Source organism: Scyliorhinus torazame, chromosome 19, assembly GCF_047496885.1.
Source record: "Scyliorhinus torazame isolate Kashiwa2021f chromosome 19, sScyTor2.1, whole genome shotgun sequence".
NCBI classification, from domain to species: Eukaryota; Metazoa; Chordata; class Chondrichthyes; order Carcharhiniformes; family Scyliorhinidae; genus Scyliorhinus; species Scyliorhinus torazame.
Genome location: NC_092725.1, coordinates 67552550 through 67577578, shown reverse-complemented (window position 1 = coordinate 67577578; position 25029 = coordinate 67552550). Strand labels below are relative to the sequence as shown.

At 46.8% G+C, this 25029-nt stretch overlaps 1 protein-coding gene across 2 annotated transcripts in view; it reads right to left on the bottom strand.

Annotated features, from left to right (window-relative positions):
- The window catches only part of LOC140396189 (actin nucleation-promoting factor WASL-like), a 98115-nt gene that overhangs the window by 47198 nt on the left and 25888 nt on the right, over positions 1-25029 (bottom strand). For both annotated transcript variants that reach the window (XM_072484457.1, XM_072484458.1), the window contains exon 2: positions 477-611. In XM_072484457.1, the coding sequence (XP_072340558.1) occupies positions 477-611 (135 nt within the window). The remainder of the gene's footprint in view (positions 1-476; positions 612-25029) is intronic.

Here is a 25029-nt window from a genome sequence, read left to right as displayed (position 1 = left end):
TCCACAGATTCATTACCATCTGGCTGAAGAAATTCTTCCTCATCTCAGTTTTAAAGGTTTGTCCCTTCAGTCTGAAGCTGTGCTCTCGGGTTCTAGTTTTTCCAACTAGTGGAAACATCCTCTCCACGCCCACTCTATCTAGGCCTCTCAGTAACCTACAAGTTTCAATAAGAAACTCATCCTTCTAAACTCCAACGAGTACAGACCCAGAGTCTGCTTCTCATGACAAGCTCTTCATTCCAGGGAGCGTCCCTGCCTCCAATGATTCCTGAAAGATCACCACCAATGCCTCCACAATCTCCTCAGCTATCTCCTTTGAACCCTAGGGTGTAGTCCATCAGATCCAGGTTTACTATTACTACTCCAGCCTCATTCTCCAGTGGTCCAATGTCTATTCTTGCCTCCTGCTATATATTGAAAAATATATATATTTTTTTTAAAAAGCTTGTGTCAACAAGCTCCACCTTTGCCCTTACCTTTATATCGTATACTCGGATGAAGTAAGACCTTTGTGGATTGTCTTTGATAAGGCAGGCAACTCCACAGCATTTTTTTGTCCAATGAGAACTGCGCTCTGCTGCGAATACTTGAACAACAGCTGACGATAATGTCTGGAAGTACAAAATAATGAAAAGTCAATGTTTAGCAAGGTAGGAAAATTCTTCTGCAAAATAAGAGAAAGTCATTTAATAACAAATGGGGTGGCTAAGTTTGACAACATCAAATTGAAGTTTAGAATGATTCTAATCATGGATAATTACAACCTTCAGTGCTCTCCCAACTTTTCTTCTAAGCAACAATTATTCTTTCACAAATCCTGGTTGAGCTCAAGGACTCAGCCTTAGTCCATCCTACAGATCCACTAGTTCACATCCTCATCTGATCTCCATGCATTTCCCTTACAACTAGGAATGCTTGATCGAGAGACAAGTAATCAAGTTTTATTCTCATCTCTAACTTATAACTTAAGTGTACCGAGTTTATCTACCCCAGCTGTTAACAGTACAGATGGTACTAGTACTAGGATGTTAACAGTACAGATGGTACTAGTTCTATGAGTCTGGACTTTTCCTGGCCAATATGGCTCAGCTCAATTGGAGGGATCAATAATCGTTGGTTAGTTGGCAACCAATATTACAAGATTTGAGATAAATTTAGAGAGCTCATTAAAGTATGCATCATAGAATTATTGTAAATATTTAGCAAATATTTTCAACACATACTACTGTGTTGCCAACGAGCCGACCTTCTCAACCCATGCCCTCCAACCTCCGTGACGCCATGTTCACTTATCTTTACTGTGAAAGAGGGCCTGCTTGGTCATCACAATCTCATTCCAATCAGATTTACAGGAGGGGAGGGCAATGTGCATACCAGGTGCGGACTTCAGCCAGTTCTTTTGTGCCATCTTTATCTTTGTGAGAACTGAAAATCTAACCTCGCACATGCAGGTCATCGTGAAGGGCAATTGTAACAAAATGCTTGTTTTACTCAGCGCTGAATACTCTTGGGAGAGGCTACTCCAGAACGCTGACATCCTCATGGGCTTTTGGCTTGTTTTTAATGTGGTATCACAGTTCAGGTACAGCAGCGTAGTCTTTTGATTTGGAGTCAGCTTATGTTAATAATTGTCTCTGGGGTCTCAACCTTAAAAGGAATTTTTCATCAAGCACTTTTCGTCCAACATCAGAAACTTTGGCTCTCATTGGCCAGTACTTCCCGGCATATAACACACATGGGTTTTGCATTGGCACAGTTTACAAAACCATACCTCAAGAAATCAACTACGTTTTTTTTGTGGGTTGTTAACCAGAGGCCCTGGAGCTCTCTCCTGCCCTGAACGCGGAATAGCTAATTCCAGCAGATTCAGATGGGAGATCCTGTCCAGTAGGTTCACTGCCTATTTGTATCTCTGGCCATCTCTTACTTAACAAAACGATCCATATTCAGCCTTCTTCCCTTACTGGCTAGCAGCTAGAAAATGGAAGAAACGCTCCTTTGTGATTTTGCAGGAAAAGCACATACACAGGGGGGGCTTGACGTCAAGTGTACATGCAGGGTGCATGACCTGCTCACTGGTTCTGGCCGTAAGACTGCACACAGCCTAATTTCTTCTCAGGTAAAAGATGATGCTCAATAAATGGCATGCTCAATAAAAATGCCAGTAGCGGCCATTCGGCCCTTCTCCCGTGATTGAGACTGCCACGGGAACATCGCAACTGATCGCTCCTCGACCCTCCCGTGACCCACTCATGGGTCATGACCCGCACGTAAAAAAGCCCTGTACTATCATAACATTGCAGTTGTAGAAGATTACAGTTGTGAATGTACATCTGACTACTCCGAACAGTTCAAAAATGTAAGCAATACTGCATATTGAAATGAATAAGCCTCAACCTCAACTTTTTAAATTGAACTATATTACAACAAAAATATTTCAATAATTTCATACAATCTAAGCATTTTATTTTGTAGGTGTACCTCAAATCACTTCTTATTTATATTGCCCTATTGCAGGTTAGGTGCTTACCCTAAATAAATTGCCTATTATATGGTATCACAAAATTGTCAGGAACAATATTTCAAATCTTAATTCATACTTGCAGTTTATTGAAACATTTAGCAAGCTGTTACTAAATGATTTACCATTTTTCATCCCTACAAAAGTTTCCTTACTGTTTTTCTTTAGTTACAAAGGATTACATAAGATATGAACCACCTCTCAACCTGTCCTTTGAACTATTTGGTCTTCCCAAAACCCATGCCCATCTATCCCACAACTCCATGTTTGAATTGTCCCCAAATCTGGTACATGTCACATCACTCATACGGTCCCAAAGTCATAAATAATATACCCCAGAACAATATCCCTCCTCATCCAGCCTGTGGTCACCTGCTGCCTCTTCCTCCATTGAACAGCTGACTGGGACTGTTCTTAACCTGGTTCTACCCAGTCATAGTCAGTCAGAGAATTTCTCCCAGTCTCCACATTACTATATGTGAACCGCCCCCCCCCCCCCCCCCCCCAATCAAGACAATGCCAAATTCTGCACATACAGTAAAGAATCCCAAGCTCTCTCACCACCACCTCACTCAATTACGCTACTGCCATTTGCCTCCACCCATAACTAGGCGTATCTACTACCAAAATCATCATTCGTGCTTTTTTTTTTTAAAAACTAAAGACACGACTATACCAGCGTATAGTCTGGCTGGCCACCCACCTTTCATGAATTAAGAGTTCATCCAAACTCATACCAAGTCTCTTTCACTCATCAATCACCCTTGCTCGCTGAACTATAAAGATTCCTGGTTACCCAACAGTTCTAATTTAAAAATCTTATCACAATGTTTATTCCCTTCACAGCTTTGACCTTCTCTATTTCTGTAACCTTCAAGCTCTACAGCTCATTTCTGTAACATTGGCCTCTTGTGCAATACCTACTTCCTACACCCCCTTTGGTGGCTGACATTTAGCCATCCAGGCCTGTAGTTCTGGAATTTTCTGCTGAAAATTCTTTGCTGCCCACTTTCCTTCTCAAACATATTCCTTAAAACCTATCTTTTCGACCAGGATATTGGTCATCTTTCCTAATGTTCCTGAAGTTTAACAATAATGAGGGGAAAGTCACACAATCATTCTGTTGGACGTCAGGGTGACACAGTGGTTAGCACTGATGCTTCACAGCTCCAAGGACCCGGGTTCAATTCTAGCCTCGGGTAACTGTGGAATCTCCCCGTGTCTGCATGGGTTTCCTCCGGGTGCTTCGATTTCCTCCCACATTCCAAAGATGTGGTTAGGTGGATTGGTCATGCTAAATTGCTCCTTAATGTCAAAAAGGTTAGGTGGGGACAGCATGTGATGCAGTGGTTAGCACGGAGACTGCGGCGCTGAGGACCTGGGTTCAAATCCCGGCCCTGGGTCACTGTCCGTGTGGAGTTTGCACATTCTCCCCATGTCTGCGTGGGTCTCACCCCCACAACCCAAAGATGTGCAGGAAGATGTGCAGGATAGGTGGATTGGCAGACTCGATGGGCCGAAATGGCCTTCTTCTGCACTGCAGGGGTCCTGATTCAATAAAGTGAACCAATAAAGCTAACAGTTACTTCACGAGTTTTAAATACTTCATAAATTGCAGAGTTATATAAAATTGGGCTTTAAAAAAAAAAAAAATTTTTTGATTTCAGAACCAAGATAGTTCAATAAGGTGGCAGGAACCAATTCCTTCCCAGAAAATTATACATAAAATGGAAGCAATTGATACGTGATCCTTGAAGCATTATACGCGTGTCAGTTTTCCAGAACATGGTAGCGCACAATTTTATATTTTGCAGAGGACAGTATCAGTCTCAACTGCAGAAATTCACGTATGACAAGTTGAACTGAAACAAACAGGACAAATAAAGAAGTTATAGTAGAACCCTGGACTACACTAGAAATGTATCCAATAATAACTTCACGGTAAAAATTACTTCATTTCACAAACATCAACCCAGATTTCTTTTAACATTAACTTTACACCTAACTGTGGATACCCATGTTTGACAGTGAAATTATGAAAATCTGCTGCTTACAAGTATTCTCCTTTACAGTTCAGTAAAATCTGGACCTGAAGCTAACATTTTTTTTAGTTATTTATCGAAACAAACTTAATCAAGAGTGAGATATCCAACTTACTGAAGGTAAAATAGGCTATTTGTGATTAACAAAATCTGGGAATTAAAAAAGCCAACCCACTTCCGGCAGACAAGACTGCAGAGGTATGGGAGATGTGCATTACTGATATCCAATTTGTGTGCACTGGCCCATCGCCAGGATTCAAGCAGAAATGCTGAGAAAGAATAAATGCCCGCAAGGCTTCCGCACTGTTGCGTCTGAGTCACCACAGGAAAACCAATACATATACTAAAACTTTCAAAGTGCTATAGTAAGACTCTCAAAGAAACATTAGGTAATTTAAGCACACAGGAAGAATATAAACGCAGCCTTGCCTAAATATACTTAATATAAATCTACCCATGAGTTGTTGATTTGATAAAGTTCACAGCAGCAGATCAATTGTTTTTAAGTCGTCCTGGAATGTTGTATGATATGAAAAGCCCAATCGAGAATTTTTAAGTATTAATATTCTTTACGCAAAGAGTAGAGTAGTGAGGCCGTGGAATGCCCTACCTGCTACAGTAGTGAACTCGCCAACATTGAGGGCATTTAAAAGTTTATTGGATAAACATATGGATGATAATGGCATAGTGTAGGTTAGATGGCTTTTGTTTCGGTGCAACATCGTGGGCCGAAGGGCCTGTACTGCGCTGTATTGTTCTATGTTCTATGTTCTAATATAAACTACTAATATCTTTCAATACAACACAAAAGTAAACAAAATACTGAAGACAGTTGAAAATGGAGATTAAAGAAACCAAGAGGATCATTTAATCTGGTTTACATGCTTCAATTTTTGCTGAAACATTTACTACTGCCAACATTTTTTTCATAATATATATATATATCTATATATATATATCTATATATATATTAAAAAGCATAACTTTAATCCTTGAGAAAGTCTTCAGAATGTCCCAGGGCAGATTCGATCCCAGCTCTGGGTCAGTGTGTGGAGTTTGCACATTCTCCCCGTATTTGCGTGGGTTTTGTCCCACAACCCAAAGATGTGCAGGGTATGTGGATTGGCCACGCTAAATTGCCCCTTCATTGGAAAAAATAAATTGGGTACTCTAAATTTTTTTTTTTTTTTAAAAGAATGTCCCAAAGGGGCAGCCATGGTTTGATCATGAAAGATGGCTCCTGCTTGGTGGTGCTGGTTTTAGCCCTTTCTGCCCATTTAATGGGTGACCTTTGTGGATAAAGTGCGAAGTGAGAAGAGGGTGGTGGCTTCTCTCCCAGAGTGGAAGGTCAGCAGGATATCAGACCAAGCAAAGACGCGAAAGCCCTAGCTCAGGAGTTGGAGGATGTATGTGGCGCAGCACCTTTGGGAAAGATGGCGGAGAGGAAAGGGTCGTCATCTGCCACACTGCCTGTGGAGCAGTTGATGGACTTTGTTAAGGGGGAATTTCGTCAACAGCAAAAGGAGATATAGGGAGGCTGGCATAGTGTGATTGAGGCAGCATTAGATCCTCTTCACAGAACCTTGGATCCATGTCCATTCCAGGACAAGGCAAATATTCTGCGGTGGGCCAAGGTGACTCAAGAGTGTAGTTAGGAGGGAAAATCGGATACGGATTTACCAGGACATTGGAGCTACCAAGCCAAGTGACGGATGGGGTTCAACAAGGCCAAAGCAGCACTCTTTTGGAGCAAGGTTTGGTTTGGGCCAAACTTTGGGTGACTTTCCAGGGCAGGGAACATTACTTTTTAAAACGCCGGATGAGGTGAATGCAAGGAGCATTGATTGGATTTGCTTATTGTCACGTGTACCGAGCTACAGTGAAAAGTATTTTTCTGCGTGCAGCTCAAACAGATCATTTAGTACATGAAAAGAAAAGAAAATACATAATAGGGCAACACAAGGTACACAATGTAAATACCTAGACACCGGCATAGGGTGAAGCATACAGGAGCGTAGTATTAATCAGGTCAGTCCATAAGAGGATCGTTTAGGAGTCTGGTAACAGCTGGGAAGAAGCCGTTTTTGAATTTGTTTGTGCATGTTCTCCCGCCCGATGGAAGAAATTGGAAGAGCGAGTTGGTAGAGCATGGGTTGGGGAAGGGCTAATGTTGGAACTTGCCATAGATACAAAGAAGATAGGAGCAGGAGGCATTTTTGCCCTTCGAGCCTGCTCCGCCATTTATCACGATCATGGCTGATCATCCAACTCAATAGCCTAATTCTGCTTTCTCCCCACAGCCTTTGATCCCGTTCGCCCAAGTGCTATATCTAGCCGCTTCTTGAATATATTCAATGTTTTAGCATCAACTACTTCCTGTGGTAATGAATTCCACAGGTTCACGACTCTTTGGGTGAAGATGTCTCATTTCTGTCCAAAATGATTTACCCTGAACCTTCAGACTGTGACCTCTTGGGTGAGATTCTCCGACCCCCCCCACCGGGTTGGAGAATCGCCGGGGGATGGCGTGAATTCCGCCCCCGCCATGTCCCAAATTCTCCGCCACCAGAGATTCAGCGGGGGCGGGAATCGCGCCGCGCCAGTCGGCGGGCCCACCCCCGGCGATTCTCCAGCCCACGATGGGCCGAAGTCCCGCCGCTGTCAACCCTCTCCCGTCGCCGTGAATTAAACCACCTTTTGAACGGCGGGACAAGGCGGCTCATGCAGGCTCCAGGGTCCTGGGGGGGGGGGGGGGGGGAAAGAGGGGGGGGGGGGGCGGCGCGGGGCGATCTGGCCCCGGGGGTGCCCCGAAGGCCTGGCCTGCGATCGAGGCCCACAGATCCGCGTGCGGGCCTGTGCCGTGGGGGCACTTTTTTTCTTCCGCCTTCGCAATGGTCTTCACTATGGCAGAGGCGGAAGAGACCCCCTCCCCAGCGCATGCGCAGGATGATGTCAGCAGCCGCTGACGCTCCCGCGCATGCGTCGTCCGGCAAAGACCTTTTGGCACCGGCTGGGGTGGCGCCAAAGGCCTTTCCCGCTAGCCGGCAGAGCGGAAACCACTCCGGCGCGGGCCTAGCCCCTCAAGGTGAGGGCTTGGCCCCTAAAGGTGCGAAAACGTCCGCACCTTTGGGGCGGCCCGATGCCGGAGTGGTTCCCGCGCTCTATTACGCCGGAACCCCCCGCCCCGCCGGGTAGGGGAGAATCCCGCCCCTTGTTCTGGACACACCCACCATTGGGAACATTTTCCCTGCATTTACGCCGTCCAGTCCTCTAGTCAATTTGTTTACTTGATATGTGGTGTGTTTTAGCACGTGTGCTTTTCACTGTTGTCGTTTTGTTATTGGTATGTTAAGATGTAATATTTGGGTTGCGGTCGGTTGTTTTTTCTTTGCGTAGGGTGGTTGGGTATTGGGGTGGGTCAAAGAGGGGACGGTATAGAGTAAGCAGGGTGGGGGGGGGGGGTGGAGAGTGATGGGTAGGTTGGGCGGTTTGGATGGCGTCCTTTGGACCTCCAGCTGGGAGTCGCCATGCTAGCAGGTATGCTAGTGAACGGAAGCAGTATTGGGTGGGGGCTGCGTTGGGACAATGCGGACTTTGTTGAGACGGTGCTGGTGTCCATCCCGGACTTGGATTCATACAAGCTGATCATGGGGGTGATTTTAATTGTGTATTGCAGCCGAGGGTGGAAAGATCAAGTCCCAAGTCAATGGCTAGGTCGGGATGATCATAGAGGTTTATAGCTTGGAAACAGGCCCATCGACTCAACTTGTCAATGCCAACCACTTTTTAAACCACTAAGCCAGTCCCAATTGCCCACATTTGGGCCATATCCCTCTATTCCATATAACTTACCCATATTACTATCTAAATGCTTTTTAAAAGACAAAATTGTACCCACCTCTAGCAGCTCTTTCCAGATACTCACCACCCTCTGTACGAAAGAATTGCTCCTCTGGACCCTTTTGTAGCTCGCGTCTCTCACCTTAAACCTATGCCCTAGCTTTTGACTCCCCCACCTTTGGGAAAAGGTTTTGAAAATCTACCTTATCAATGCCCCTCATTATTTTATAGACCTCTATAAAATCCCTAAGCCTCCTATGCTCCAGGGAGAAAGGCCCCAGTCTATCCAGCCTTTCCCTAAATGCAAACCATCAAGACCTGGTAGCATCCTCATAAATCTTTTCTGCACTCTTTCTATTTTAATATATCCTTTCTAAAATACAGTGACCGGAACTATACACAGTATTCCAAGTGTGGCCTTACTACTGTCTTGTACAACTTCAACAAGAAGTCCCAACTCCTGTATTCAATGTTCTGACCAATGAAACAAAGCATGCCGAATGCCTTCTTCGCCACCCTGTCAACCTGTGACCCCACTTTCATGGAGCTATGAACCTGTACTCAGAGATCTCCTTGTTCTATAATTCTAGAACTCCCCCAAATACCCTGTCATTAACCGAGTAGGACCTGCCCCGATTCAATCTACCAAAATGCATCATAACACATTTATCTAAATTAAAACCCATCTGCCATTCATGACCCACTGGCCCAATTGACCAAGATCCAGTTGCTATCCTAGCCTTCTTCACTGTCCACTATGCCTCCAATCTTGGTGTCATCTGCAAACTTACTAACCATGCCTTCTAAATTCTCATCCAAATCATTAATATAAATAAATAACAGTGGTCCCAGCACAGATCCCTGAAGCACATCGCTGGTCACAGACCTCCCGTTTGAAAAACACCTCTCTACAGACATTCTTTGTCTTCTGTCATTAAGCCAATTTTGTATCCAATTGGCTACCTCGCCGTGGATTCTGTGAGATTTAATCGTGTGCAACAACCTGCAATGCGGTACCTTGTAAAAGACCTTGCTAAAGTCCATGTAGACAACATCGACTACTCTGCCCTCATCTACCTTCTTGGCTGTCCCTTCAACAAATCTCATGGGTGCAATTCTTCCATTGGGAGTCTAAGTGCCGACGCCGGAGTGAAAACCGGAGTGTTTCACTCCGGTGTCGGAGCCCGCTCCCAGCCCCCTATTCTCCCGCCCCCGGGGGGCTAGTAGCAGCGTTGCATCATGTACGCGCGCCGGGCCTTGGCGCCGCATAAATTACGTCACCCGCACATGCGCGGGTTGGCGCGTTTGCCGTCCTCCCCAAGGCCGCCCCGCAAGAAGATGTCGGATGGATCTTCCGGGGCGGCGGAGGAAAGGTGGTCCTCCTTCAGAGAGGCCGACCCGCCGATCGGTGGGCACCGATCGCGGGCCAGACCCCATTTGAGGCCCCCCTCCCGCGGTGCAGCAACCCCCCTCTCCCCCCCACAGGCCGCCCGCCCTCCCAGCGTTCCCACGCTGTTCCTGTCGGCAGCGACCAAGTGTGGACGGCCCCAGCGGGAACCCGTCGTATTGGGCAGGCCGCTCGGCCCAACCGGGCCAGAGAATCGCCGCTCGCCCGTTGCAAACGCCGAGCGGCGATTCTCCCAGCGGCCAGCCGTGATTCTCGCCGCACCGGTTTGGGGGGAGGGAGGGTGGGAGAATCGCGTGCGGGCGTCGGAACAGCGTGGCGGGACACACGCGGCGCCCCACCGATTCCCCCAACCAGCGTTGGGGGGGGGGGGGGGGGGGGGGAGATGAGGGGGAGAATCCCACCCCATGTCCCCTCAATCAAATTCAAAGCCATGCTGATCGTCCCTAATCAGTCCTTGCCTCCCTAAATACCTGTAGATCCTGTCTCTCAGAATACCTTCTAACAACTTACCCAGCACAGACGTTAGGTTCACCGGTTTGTAGTTCCCAGGCTTTTCCCTGCCACCCCTCTTAAGCAAAGCACAACATTTGCTACCCTCCAATCTTCAGGCACCTCACCTGTGGCTGTCGACGATTCAAATATCTCTGCTAGGGGACCCGCAATTTCTTCCCTAGCCCCCCACAACATCCTGAGATACATTTCATCAGGTCATGGGGATTTATCTACTTTGATGCGCTTTAAGACTTCCAGCATCTCCTTCTCTGTAATATGTACACTCCTCGAGACATCACTATTTATTTCCCCAAGTTCCCCAACATGCATGCCTTTCTCAACAGAAAATATAGATGAGAAATATTCATTTAGGAACCCACCCATCTCTTGTGGATCTGCACATAAATGACCTTGTAGGTCCTTAAGGAGCCCTGCTCTCTCCCCAATTACTCTTTTGCCCTTTATGAGTTTGTAGAAGCTCTTTGGATTCCCCTTTGCCTTATCTGCCGAAGCAATCTCATGTTCCCTTTTTGCCCTCCTGATTTCTCTAACTCTACTCCGACAACCTCTATACTCTTCAAGGGATCCACTTGATCCCGATGCATGTCATATGCCTCCTCATTCTTTTTGACCAGGCCTCAATATCCGGAGTTATCCAGGGTTCCCTCCTTCTACCAGCCTTGCCATTCACTCTAAAAGGAATGTGCGTACCCTGAACCCTGGTTAACACACTTTTGAAAGCCTCCCATTTACCAGCCGTCCCTTTGCCTGCAACAGACTCCCCCAACCAACTTATGAAAGTTCCTGTCTAATACCATCAAAATTTACCTTGCCCCAATTTAGAATTTTTAACTTTTGAGCCAGACCGATCATTCTCCATAGTTATCTTAAAACTAATGGAATTATGGTCACTGGTCCCAAAGTGATCCCTCAGCTGCCCTTCCTTATTTCCCAAGAGGTCAAGTTTTTTCCCCCTCTCTAGTCAGGCCATCCACATACTGAATGAGAAATTCCTCCTGAATACACTCAACAAATTTCTCTCTATCCAAGCCCTTTATGCTATGGCTGTCCCAGTCAATGTTGGGAAAGTAAAAATCCCCAACTATTACCATCTATGTTTCTTGCAGCTATTTGTAATCTCCTTACACTTGCTCCTCAATTTCCCACTGACTATTTGGGTGCCTGTAGTACTCCTATCAAAGTGATCTCTCCCTTCTTATTTTTTCAGTTCTACGCATTTAGACTCAGTGGGCAAACCCTCAGATATATTGCCTCTCAATGCTGCCGTGATATTCTCCCTCATCAAAAACGCAACTTCCCCTCCTCGCTTGCCTACTGTTCTATATTTCTTACATCAACTGTACCCTGGAACTTTGAGCTGTCAGTCTTGCCCCTCCCTTAGCCCTGTTTTAGTAATATCTATAATATCCCAGTTCCATGTACCGGGTTGGGGTGGGGGTGGTGGGGTTCAAATTCGACAAACTGTGTGTGGCATGTTTATTTTGAGGTATTATTTGTTGTCTGTGTTTGACTATGTTTGGAACAAAATATATTTTTATAAACATGTTCCAAAGGACTTCACAAATAAAGAAAAATCTTAAGTCACTTAAGATCCCACAAAGAACTAATTGTTTTGGTAGTGCTGGTTACTGAAAGAATAGCGATCATAATACAAAGACCTTACCAGGCCATCTTCAAAAAGCGCAAAAGCATCTTGCACACTCATTTTCAGAGATAGAGAGCCTCGCATGAACATCTCTTTGGAAAGATAATGGGCGGGATTCTTCCAACGGGCAGCTAAGTGCCGACGGCGGAGTAAAAACAGGAATGTTTTACTCCAGCATCGGCGCCCGTTCCGGGACCCCATTCTGCGGCACGCAGGGGGCTAGGCTCCAGCTGCCGATCCCGGCGCCGCGGGGTCCGAGAATTGTGGAGAATCGCATCCCGGCGTCGGGGCTGCGTGGCGCGATGCCACACCGATTCTCCGACCCGGCGGGTCAAACATTCTGCCCAATGTTTGAAAATGCACCGAAAACAAAGTGTCAGCAATGATTTTGCACTCAAGACCTGCAGTAGGGATTGAATCGGCAAATTCTGATTCAGAGGTTCTGATCAATTGCACCATTGACAGAGTGAGCCTGATTTTTTTATTTTTTTATAAATGCTTTTTATTGGGTTTTTGAACAAAGTATATTTACTGTTATGTACACAGATTAACACACACATATATATATATATATATATAAACATATATACATACTCACATATATATATATTAATATATATATTGCTAATTCGCTGGCTTTGAAAGCAGACCAAGGCAGGCCAGCAGCACGGTTCGATTCCCGTACCAGCCTCCCCGAACAGGCGCCGGAATGTGGCGACTAGGGGCTTTTCACAGTAACTTCATTTGAAGCCTACTTGTGACAATAAGCAATTTTCATTTCATTATATATATATATATATATATATTATACACACACATAGAAGAGAAGGAAACACGCACAAAAAAAATTAGAATAAAATAACTGGTAGGGTATTATGCACTAGCTCAGCAACAAAAGGGAGGGGGGGGGGGGGGGGGGGAGAGAAACTGGGGAGGTACATATACAATTACAGAGGGCAATATACAAATGGATCTGGTGTTGGTGTGAGCCTGATTTTGACCCTCAGTTCAGTAACAGAGTCTGGCCATTTCCCAACATTGCAGGTAACAGGGTCTGGCCATTTCCCAACATTGGAGTCTTTGAAATATAGAAATAAGAGGATATCATTTGGCCCTTCGAGCCTGCTTAGTTATTGATCATAATCATGGCTGATCATCCAACTCAATAGCCTGATCCTGCCTCCCCTTCCCAAATCTGATCCACCTTGCCCCAAGTGCTCCAGCTAACTGCTCCTTCAAAACATACAATATTTTGGCCTCGACGACTGTCTGCGGTAGTAATTCCACTGGCTGACCACTCTGGGTGAAGAAATGTCTCATCTCATTCTATCCCATATCCTCAGACTGTGACCCCTAGTTCTGGACACCCTCACCATTGAGAACAAACTTCTTGCATCTACGTTGTCTAGTCCTGTTAGAATTTTATAGATTTCTATGCGAGTCCCCTTCCTTCTGAACTCCAGCGAATACAATCTTAACTGATTCAATCTCTCTTCACAAGTCAGTCCTGCCATTCTAGAAATCAGTTATCAGTTTTATTCAAACACATAAAGTTCTTAAAAGGGCTCAACAGGATAGATGTAGGAAGGATGTTTCTCCCAGGCTGGGAGGGGAGTCATCTAGAAGATCAGGACACAGACGGGAGGCATTTCAGTTTGGTATTCTCACAGTCTCAGAATATGGGACAACCTCTCCCCCCCACCCCCTTCGCCTCCCCCAAGAGGGCTGTGGAACCTGTCATTGAGCATGTTCAAGACAGAGATTGATGGATTTCTGGAGACTTATGACATCAAGGGATATGGAGATAGCATGGGGGGAAAATGGTGTTGAAGCAGACAATCAGCCATGATCTGAATGAATGGTGGAGCAGGCTGAACAGCGACCTCCTGTTCCTATGTTCCTAAGTTAGTTGCAATTATGATAAATGAGAAGGTTTTCCCATTGTCAAAGATCATATAACTTTTCAAAGCTGGATCTAATACGTTTGACTTCAGATATTCTGTGATACAGTATCTCCTTTAAGGGGTTGCCTTTTAATTTATCCCTCAATTTGTTGATTTAGTTTATTTGGTTACCCAAAAGAAGCACAACAGCCCGAGGATGTAGAGATTTTAGCTTTGCACTTATTAGTAAAAGGGGGCCAGAGATTGAGCATGCTTCAGTGCAGCTGGATGTTTTACATTTAAAATTCTGCTCAGAGAGTGTGAGGGGGAGTCTATAATTTTATGCTGAGGAGACAAGATAAATGTATGCCTTATTGTTTTATACAGTTTATTGTTCATTTAATTATTTTGTCCCAGTACAGCAAGAATGCATATTCAGTTCACTTTTGGAGAGAAGAATCATGTTTTGACACTCGCATTATAGTCCAGTTATGTGCAAGGGTTCTGTGCCGTCTTGGATCTTAAGCCTCAACGTTTCTTATAAACTCACATGCTAGCCTGAGCCATCACTGAGAATGCGGATGTTCATGATCAGTTGCCGATTTGCACCTCCAATTCTACAGGATGGGAAAGTGATGTCAGCACTTTCCCCATGAGTGGCTTGGGCTAAAGTAGCGATATGACTAATGGAAACAAAACTCTTGGTCCATGACTTGAACAAGGATATCTGGCATTAGTACTAATGGAAATTTAGTCAGTTTGATTAATTTTAGGCTTTGAAAACAAATTGTTTCTTTTCCTCCAAGTATGATTTATAAGAATAGGTGTATGCTATTCAGCCATTCATTATATCATTGCCTATATCTCTATCTTACCTCCATCTATAGAATCGCTACAGTACAGGAAACGGCCATTTGGCCAATCGAGTCAGCACCAGCCCTCTGAAGGAGCACTCCACCTAGGTTCACTCCCTCTCCCCATCCCCACCTAACCGGCACTTTTGGATACCAAGGGGCAATTTATCATGGCCAATCCACCTAATCTGCGCATCTGGACTGTGGGAGGAAACCGGAGCACCCGGAGGAAACCCACACAGACACAGGGAGAACGTGCAAACTCCACACAGACAGTAACCACACGGTATCGAGCCCAGGTCCCTAGTGCTGAGAGTATTAATGAATGGTAGTAACCATGTGTTACTACTTGCATTAGTTCCATAAGCCTAACAGCCTGGTCTAATAACCACCTCTCTCGGTTTTGAAATTATCAATTGCTTTACCATCCAGGTTTTGGACTCTGATCTCATTTATGAGATCATGTGACTGAAAAATGAAAGCAATCTTGCCTCCCCTTTGTAAAAGGAGTCTTCTAATTGAGTCACTGATGGGGCGTAAAAATATCTCCAGTCAGAATACTGACTGCATACAAATGTTACGAGGAAACTGTGAAGCATGGGGGCGGAGAGACAAAATGCTTCTGAACAAGCCAACTAATATGTTTGAAAACAGAAAATGCTAGAAATAGGCAGCTGGTCCGGCAGCATCTGTTGATCAAGAAACAAAGTTAACATGTCAGGCCTGTGATTTTTCATCAGAACAGAGGAAAAGTTAGAAATGAAATCGATTTAAAATAGATCAAATGGGAGAGGATGGAAAAAGAACAAAAGTGGTAGTCTGTGAATGGGCAGAAAACATTAAATAGCAAAAGGGTGGTGGGACAGAGGCAGGAGAGGGGGCAGCACGGTGGTGCAGTGGTTAGCACTGCTGCCTATGGTGCTGAGGACCCAGGCTCGATCCTGCCCCCGGGTTACTGTCTGTGTGGAGTTTGCACATTCTCCCCGTGTCTGTGTGGATTTCACCCCCACCACCCAAAGATTTGTGAATTGGCCACGCTAAAGTTGCCCCTTAATTGGAAAGAAATAATTGTGCACTCTAAATTTATATTAAGAAAAGAGGCGGGAGAGATCCGGGGCAAGTATAAAAACAAAATGTATCCGAGAGGTGTGAATGGTAGAATAACAGTTAAAGCAAAAATGAGAAAAGCAGTAAAGCTGTTTTAATATTCCAGGCATAATGGAGTAAACAAAAATAGCTGAACTCTATGTTGAGTCCATAGGGCTGTAAAGTACTTATTCAAATGAGGCACTATTCTTCAAACTTGCATGGAGCTTTACTGGAAGAATGCAGTAGGCTGAGGACAGAGGTATTGGTGCGAGAGTAAGGTCGCAAATTAAAATGAGAGGCCACAGGAAATTCAGGGTCAAGCTTGTGGCAAAAACGTTGGGTCCCCCAGAGGTTATCCAATCTGCATTTTGTCTCCCCAGTTACAGGAGACCACATTGTGAGCAGTGAATACACTAAATTGAACGCACACGCAAATAACCATTTCACTTGGCAATTTGGACATATTTGCTTTTGGGCGGCACAGATTTCAACAATTTCAGGCTTTAATTGGTTCCCCAATTTGTTTACTTTTCTTTGCATGTTTTGCTGAACATCCTTTTCTGCATTTTTGCTTTGGGATGACAGTTGTTGATTATTCTACTGTTACACCTCCTCTGGACATACCTTTTATTATCCCTCCGGCTCCGCTCCACCAATTCAATTATTTTGTTATTTAATGTCTCCCATCTTCGTTGTTGTTCTTTTTCCACACTTTCCCCATTTGATCTCCTTAAACCCCTTCACATTCCTAACTTCCCAGTTCTGATGAAAGAATCAGACCCGAAACGTTAACTTTATTTATTTCTGACTTCCGGTCGCACGTTCGGCAGCTCCCGCCGGGAACGGACTTTTGGGCTCTTCAGAGGGGCCCCAATGGCAAGGGGCAATTGTTCGACGGCTTCCAGTGTGGGAAGGTGTCAGCAAGGTCCCCCCGACATTATATGGATTGGACCAGGAGTGGAGCTGTTAAAAAAGTAGTCCTGGTGCAGTGAAAATTGCGAGGGAGGAAAAGCAAGATGACGGCGGGTGGAGACCAAGCAACATGGACGCAGTGGTCTCAGGAGCAGCAGGAGTTTCTTAAACGCTGCTTTGAGGAGCTGAGGACAGAAATGCTGGTGCCAATGAAGGCAGTGATTGAGAAGCTTGTGGAGACCCAGAAGGCCCAAGGGACGACGATCCGGGAGGTGCGGCAAAAAGCCTCGGAGAACGAGGACGAGATCTTGGACCTGGTGGTGAAGGTGGAGGCGTATGAGGCGCTGTACAAGTGGTGGGCGGAAAAAGTAGAGGACCTGGAGAATAGGCCGAGGAGGAAAAATCTTCGGATTCTGGGTCTCCCTGAAGGAGTGGAGGGGCCCGATGCCGGGGCATATATGAGCACGATGCTCAATTCGCTGATGGGCGTGGGAGCTTTCCCGAGGCCCCTGGAGCTGGATGGGGCTCATCGGGTCCTGGCAAGGAGACCCAAAGCCAACGAGCCGCCAAGGACTGTAGTGGTGAGGTTCCACCGCTTTATGGACAGAGTGTGTCCTGAGATGGGCCAAAAAAGAGCGGATCAGCAGGTGGGAGAACACGGAGATCCGAATTTACCAGGACTGGAGTGCAGAGGTGGCTAAGAAGAGGGCTGGTTTCAACCGGGCTAAGCCGGTGCTCCATTGGAAGGGGGAGAAGTTCGGGATGCTGCAGCCAGCGCGATTGTGGGTCACTTTCCAAGATCGGCACCACTATTTTGAAACGCATGATGAGTCACGGAACTTTATACAGTCTGAAAAGTTGGACTCAAATTGAGGGTTTGTCGTGGGGGGATGTTTACTGTGTTTACTGCGTTTGGGGAATGTTCTTTTTGCTTGAGTGCTGGTTGGGGGTGGGTGAATGGATTTGATGTGGGGGTTGTGGGAGAGTGTGGGTGTCGGTGTTGGAGGGGCAGGGCCCCACGGAGGAAGAGGGGGGTGGAGGCCCAGGGATGGGGAATTGGGGCAAGGCCACAAAAAGGAGCTGCGCCAGAGGGGGCAGGGCCGGCTCAGGAAAGCGCGGGCTTTTACCTGCGTTAGGGAAGGATGGGGCCGGGCTGGGCCCGGGGGGGGGGGGGGGTGCTGGATAGGAGCGCACACTGACTGCCAAGGGGTGGGGGGATTCTCACACTGGGAGGGTCGATGAAATGGCGTGAGAGGCCAGGGTCAGCAGGAGTCAGCTGACTTGCGGGAGTGTCATGGGGGAAGCAAAATGGCTAGATGAGGATCTAGCGTGGGGGGGGGGGGGGGGGGGGGGAAAGAGACTGAGTTGTTGCTGCATTGGCCAAAGGGGAGCTGGAAGTAGGAGAGGTAGTCGGGGCGGGGGTCTGCCGCCTGGGGGACTGGAGGGTGTGGGAGGCGCGGGCACGTGGCTGGCCTAGAAAAGGAGATGGCTAGTCGGCGGGGGAGGGGCGAGTCCCCCCGATCCGGCTGATAACTTGGAATGTGAGGGGCCTGAACGGGCCGGTCAAGAGGGCCCGGGTGTTCGCGCACTTAAAGGGACTGAAGGCTGACGTGGTTATGCTCCAGGACACACATCTGAAGGTGGCAGATCAGGTTAGGCTGAGAAAGGGATAGGGTGGGCAGGTCTTTCATTCAGGGCTGGATGCGAAGAACAGAGTGGTTGCAATACTGGTGGGGAAGCGGGTGTCGTTCGAGGCACTGAATATTGTAGTGGATAACGGAGGTCGATATGTGATGGTGAGTGGTAAGTTGCAGGGGGTGCGGGTGGTACTGATGAACGTATATGCCCCGAATTGGGATGATGCCAGATTTATGAAACGCATGCTGGGTCGGATTCCGGATCTGGAGATAGGAAGCTTGATAATAGGGGGGGGGGGGGGGGGGGGGGGGACTTCAACATGGTGCTGGACCCAGCACTGGACCGTTCTAGGTCCAGGGTGGGTAAGAGGTCGGCTGTGGCCAAGGTGCTTAGGGGGTTTATGGACCAGGTGGGGGGAGTGGATCCATGGAGGTTTGCTAGGCCGCTGGCCAGGGAATGTTCCTTCTTTTCCCACGTCCATAGAGCCTACTCCCGGATAGATTTTTTCATTTTGAGTAGGGCGCTAATCCCAAAAGTGGAGGGAACGGAATATTCGGCCATAGCCATCTCGGACGACGCCCCGCATTGGGTGGAGCTGGAGTTGAGGGAGGAGAGGGACCAGTGCCCGCTGTGGCGCCTTGATGTGGGACTGTTGGCGGATGAGGGGGTGTGCGGGCGGGTGCATTGAACGATATTTGGAGACCAACGACAACGGGGAGGTGCTGGTGGGGGTAGTCTGGGAGGCGTTGAAGGCGGCGGTCAGGGGAGAGCTAATCTCCATTAGGGCCCACAGGGAGAAGAGAGAGGGGAGGGAGAGGGAGTTGGTGGGGGAGATTTTAAGGGTGGACAGGAGGTATGCAGAGGCCCCCCCGAGGAGGGGCTACTTAGGGAGCGACGGAACCTCCAGACGGAATTCGACCTTTTGACCACGGGGAAAGCAGAGGCACAGTGGAGGAAAGCGCAGGGGGCGACGTATGAGTGTGGGGAGAAGGCGAGTCGGATGCTGGCAAATCAGCTTCGTAAGAGGGAGGCAGTGAGGGAGATTGGTGGAGTTAAGGATAGAGGGGGAAAACGGTGCGGAGTGCGGTCAGAATAAACAAGATATTTAGGGACTTCTATGGGGTTCTGTACAGGTTTGAGCCCCCAGCGGGGGAGGAAGGGATGCGACGATTCCTAGATCAGCTGAGGTTCCCAAGGGTGGAGGAGGTGGTGGTGGCTGTTTTGGGGGTGCCGATTGGGTTGGAGGAGCTGGTTAAAGGATTGGGGAGCATGCAGGCAAGGGAAGGCCCCGGAGCCGGATGGGTTCCCGGTTGAATTCTACAGGAAATACGTGGACCTGCTGGGCCCGTTGCTAGTGAGGACTTTTAATAAGGCGAGGGAGGGGGGACCTTGCCCCCAACAATGTTCAGAGCGCTGATTTCTTTGATCTTGAAGCGGGACAAGGATCCACTGCAATGTGGGTCATATAGACCGATCTCGCACCTCAATGTTGACGCTAAGTTGCTGGTGAAGGTGCTGGCTACGAGAATTGAGGACTGTGTCCCGGGGGTGATTCATGAGGACCAAACGGGATTAGTGAAGGGTAGGCAGCTAAATACAAATGTGCGGAGGCTCCTCAATGTGATTATGATGCCCTCGGTGGAGGGGGAAGCGGAGGTAGTGGCAGCTATGGACGCGGAGAAGGAATTTGATCAGGTGGAGTGGGAATATCTTTGGGAAGTGTTGCGGAGGTTTGGATTCGGGAGGGGTTCATCAGTTGGGTCAGGCTGCTATTTCGAGCCCCAGTGGCGAGTGTGGCTATGAACCAGCGGAGGTTGGAGTATTTTTGGCTGTACCGGGGGATGAGGTAGGGGTGCCCCTTATCCCCCTTGTTGTTTGCACTGGCAATTGAGCCGCTGGCCATGGCACTGAGGGAGCCCAGGAAATGGAGGGGACTGGTCCGAGGGGGAGAGGAACACCGGGTGTCGTGTGCCGACGACCTGTTGTTGTATGTGGCAGATCCAGTGGAGGGGATGGCGGAGGTCATGCGGATCCTTAGGGAGTTTGGGGGCTTTTCGGGGTATAAACTCAACGTAGGGAAGAGTGAGCTCTTTGTGGTGCATTCAGGGGACATGGGAAGGGGGATAGACGAGCTACCGCTGAAATGAAAGGAAATGAAATGAAAATCACTTATTGTCACGAGTAGGCTTCAATGAAGTTACTGTGAAAAGCCCCTAGTCGCCACATTCCGGCGCCTGTTCGGGGAGGCTGGTACGGGAATTGAACCGTGCTGCTGGCCGGCTTTAAAAGCCAGCGATTTAGCCCAGTGAGCTAAACCAGGGCGGAAAGGAGCTTTCGGTGCCTAGGGATCCAAGTAGCTAGGAGTTGGAGGGCCCTGCACAAGCTCAATTTGACACGGTTGGTGGAGCAGATGGAGGAGGATTTTAAAAGATGGGATATGCTGCCACTCTCGCTAGCGGGTAGGGTGCAGTCGGTCAAAATGACGGTCCTCCCGAGGTTTCTCTTTGTGTTCCAGTATGCCTTCCCATTATGATCCCCAAGGCCTTTTTGAAACGGGTAAGCAGGAGCATCATGGGATTTGTGTGGGCGAATAAGACCCCGAGGGTGAAGAGTGTTTCTGGGGCGTAGCAGGGGGGGCTGGCGCTGCCAAATTTGTGTGGCTATTATTGGGCAGCCAATGTGGCGATGATCCGTAAGTGGGTAATGGAGGGAGAGGGGGCGGCGTGGAAGAGGCTAGAGATGGTGTCCTGTTAGGGCACGAGCCTGAGGGCGCTGGTGACAGCACCGCTGCCGCTCTCGCTGACAAGGTACACCACGAGTCCCGGTGGTGGTGGCGACGCTGAAGATCTGAGGGCACTGGCGGCGACACAGGGGCGAGGTGGGAGCCTCGGTTTGGTCCCCGATTCGGGAGAATCATCGGTTCGTCCCGGGAAGGATGGATTGGGGGGGGGGGGGTTCGGAGCTGGCATCGGGCAGGGATTAGAAGAATGGGGGACCTGTTCATCGATGGGACGTTTGCGAACCTATGGGGCGCTGGAGTAGAAGTTTGGGCAACCCCCGGGAAATGCTTTCAAGTACATGCAAGGGAGGGCGTTTGTGACGGAATTCTCGCTGCTTCCGGTACGTGAGATTCAGGACAGGGTGATTTCGGGTGTATGGGTTGGAGAAGGCTAGGTTTTGGCGATTTACCAGGAGCTGAAGGAAGAGGCGGCGGCCTCGGTGGGAGGAGGGGCTTGGGGAGGCGATAGATGAGGGTCTGTGGGCTGATGCTCCGAGTAGGGTTAATTCTTCCTCCTCTTGCGCCAGGCTCTGCCTAATACAGTTCAAAGTTACTCACAGAGCGCATATGACAGGGGCGAGGTTGAGTAGGTTCTTTGGGTTGGAGGACAGATGTGGGAGGTGCTCGGGGAGCCCGGCAAATCACGTCCATATGTTCTGGTAGTGCCTGGCGCTGGATGGGTTTTGCGAGGACTATGTCCAATGTGGTGAACGCCCAGGTCAAGCCGAGCTGGGGGATTGGCATTATTTGGGGTATCGGACGAGCCGGGAGTGCAGGAGGCGAAAGAGGCCGGTATTCTGTCCTTTGTGTCCCTGGTAGCCCGGCAGAGGATTTTGCTACTATGGAAAGATGCGAAGCCCCCCAGTGTGGAAGCTTGGATTAATGACATGGCAGGGTTCATCAAGCTGGAGAGGATAAAGTTTGCCTTGCGAGGGTCTGTGCAGGGGTTCCTCAGGCGGTGGCAACCGTTCCTAGCCTATCTCGCGGAGCGTTAGGAGGAGGTCAGCAGCAGCAGCAGCCCAAGGGCGGGGGGGGGGGGGGGGGTTCTTTTGGGGTGGCGTTTGGGTGAAGGTGGGGTTTTTTCCCTATTTATTTGTGTTTTTAAATGTTATATGGGGGGGGGGGTTATTGTATATGGGGGAAATCCAATGTATAATTTCTGATTGTTGTGTTCTTGTTTCTTTCTTTTTGTTGATGGGGGGGGGCTTTGTTGAAAATTTGAATAAATATATATATATTTTTTTAAAACTTTATTTATTTATCTTTCTACAGATGCTGGCTGGCTTGCCGAGTATTTCCAGCATTTTCTGTTGTGCAGCATCTGCAGTTTTTTTTAAACTAATATGTTCAGTTGAGCATGTTATTCAAATCCAGGAGATTTTGGTTGGATTGGAGAAGATTGATATCAAAGAAGGTTTAACTATCTAAAATCCAGGTTATAACCCAGGTTATTCTCTCTTCCAACCTCTTCCATCGGGCAGGAAATATAAAAGTCTGAGAACACGCACTAACAGATTCAAAAACAGCTTCTTCTCTGCTGCTGCCTGGCTCCTGAATGATCCTCTTTTGGACTAAACTGATCTCTCCATGCATCTTCCCTACTGAGTAGCACTACACTCCATATACTTCACACGATATTTATATCCATGTATTTACATTGTGTATTTATCGTATGTCCTATGTTTTTCATGTATGGAACGATCTGTCTGGACTGTACTCAGAACAATACTTTTCATTGTACCTCGGTACACGTGACAATAAATCCAAAATTCTAGCATATTAATTTGGGATTTCCAATTTATTTCAGACCAGTACACCTTCCACTGCAAGAAATGTTTCTATATTATAAGTTACTGTTGTATCTTGGAGGCTTTGACTAATTTAGTCAGGAAGGAATGTTTAGTTTAATTTATATTGTATTATGTTATTGATGTTCTCATATACTACCACTTATCTTATAAAGGAGGTCCACTTCCAGATTTAAACCATTTAATTCAAGTTCCCAAGGAAACAGCCATCAAACTACAAATTTATACATGTTACTGTGGCTTTGAGACAATAGGGTAAGCCACAGGTAAACAGCAGCAAAGGGTCATATCCTCAAGAAAATGTCTTCAATCAACAATTAACATACTCTTAGATTTCAAAATAACGTGGGAATAACCATCTTGGGTTAATGACATTATAAAAAAGGATTGTTTGTAAACTAAAATATGAGGCAGACAGATAAATAGAGCTCCATTGGGAGGCAATCCAGCACACGTGCAACCTGCAACAGTTGATAGAGGGATGCTGTCAATACGTTCCATCTAAAAAGTGCTAATAATGACATATACACGAGGAGTTTCACCCATGGTCTGCTCAATTGCCCCCTCTCTTTTTCTTTGCTTCAATTCCTGATTAGACATTTCATTCTTTTTTTTCCAATTAAGGGGCAAGTTAGTGTGGGCAATCCACCTAGCTTGCACATTTATGGTTGAAGGGGTGAACTACGTAAACACAGGGAGAATGTGCAAACTCCACACGCACAGTAACCCGGAGCCTGGATCGAACCCGGGTCCTCAGCGCCGTTCTATTCTTAAGTGGATGAAAAGCATCTTCCTTTTCCTCACTTATGGTCTTTTTTCTTCCATTAGTCTACCACCACTTTCAATATCCCATTCCCAACACGTATCTAATTAACCTTTGTTTTTGAGAGTACATTTGCAACACTAGTTTATTTATCTGCTTTTTTTCCCATGCATCTGTAAACTCAGATCCCAAAGCTCTTGGCCATCTCTTCACTTAGCAAACATGTTTCAACACCACTTCATAACAAGTTGTCTATTCAAGTTGTCTAGTCAATATTATCTTTCTTCGATTAATTCAACTTTTCCCTTTTTAATTCTAGCTCTCACATACTTTGCACATTGGACACTTCAGTCATTAAAATTTTCAGACCCCACTGTACATATTAAAAAGACTCTATTTTACCTGCCCTCCAAAAACTTTCATAATTTTGATCTTGCCCTCACTGATGGCCATTATATAGTCCATCGTCATAGAATTCAGACTAACAAGAATTGCTACCTATTCATTCTACTCTCTTTACATCATTTCTCCATACATGTTAAGGCAACAAATACAGGTACCAAGCTACAGCAGTCCGGTTAGACTCAATTTCCTATCATTCCTGGCTCCAACTCTCAATCTGCTACCCCAACACTTGTGGACTGTCCCATTTACAAAGCTTTTAATCAAGTTTCTCTTTCCAATTCATATGCAGGCACTATCATGACGACAGGGCACCCCAAAGCACTTTCAACCAATATGCTTTGACGTGTATTCACTGTTGTACTGTAGGAAATGCAGCGGCAATTTTGTGCTTAGCAAATTCCCACAAACAACAATGTGATAATAACCAGATCATCTATTTTTGTCTTGTTGAGGGATAACCACAGGTTTAAAAACTCCCTGCATGTTTTTAAATACTGTTTGTGGGGTCTTTTATGCCCACTTAGGGGGTCTTGGTTTAAAATCTTAACTGAAAAATGGCATGCAAAAATATGCAGCACTCCTTCAGTACTGCACTGAAGTATCAGCTTTGAGCATTATGCTCAAGTCCTGGCATTGAATTTCAACCCACTATCATGACTAGGTGGCAGGAATGCTATCAAATTCTATTATTTTCAACTAGTTCATCCTATCAAAGACCATTACAAAATCAGCATACACTTGCTTTTTAAGTTATGTTTATAATCTCACATAGAATTATCCATTGGTGCATCGTACTCAAAAAAATTGTTTCTTTCTTTGTGTTCCAAGTCAAATAAGCTGTGGATTGTTGATTTACAAATAGACGTTGCCCCATTTCAGCGCTTTCCAATCTACCTTCCAAAGACAATACAACACTTCACAAGTTCAAA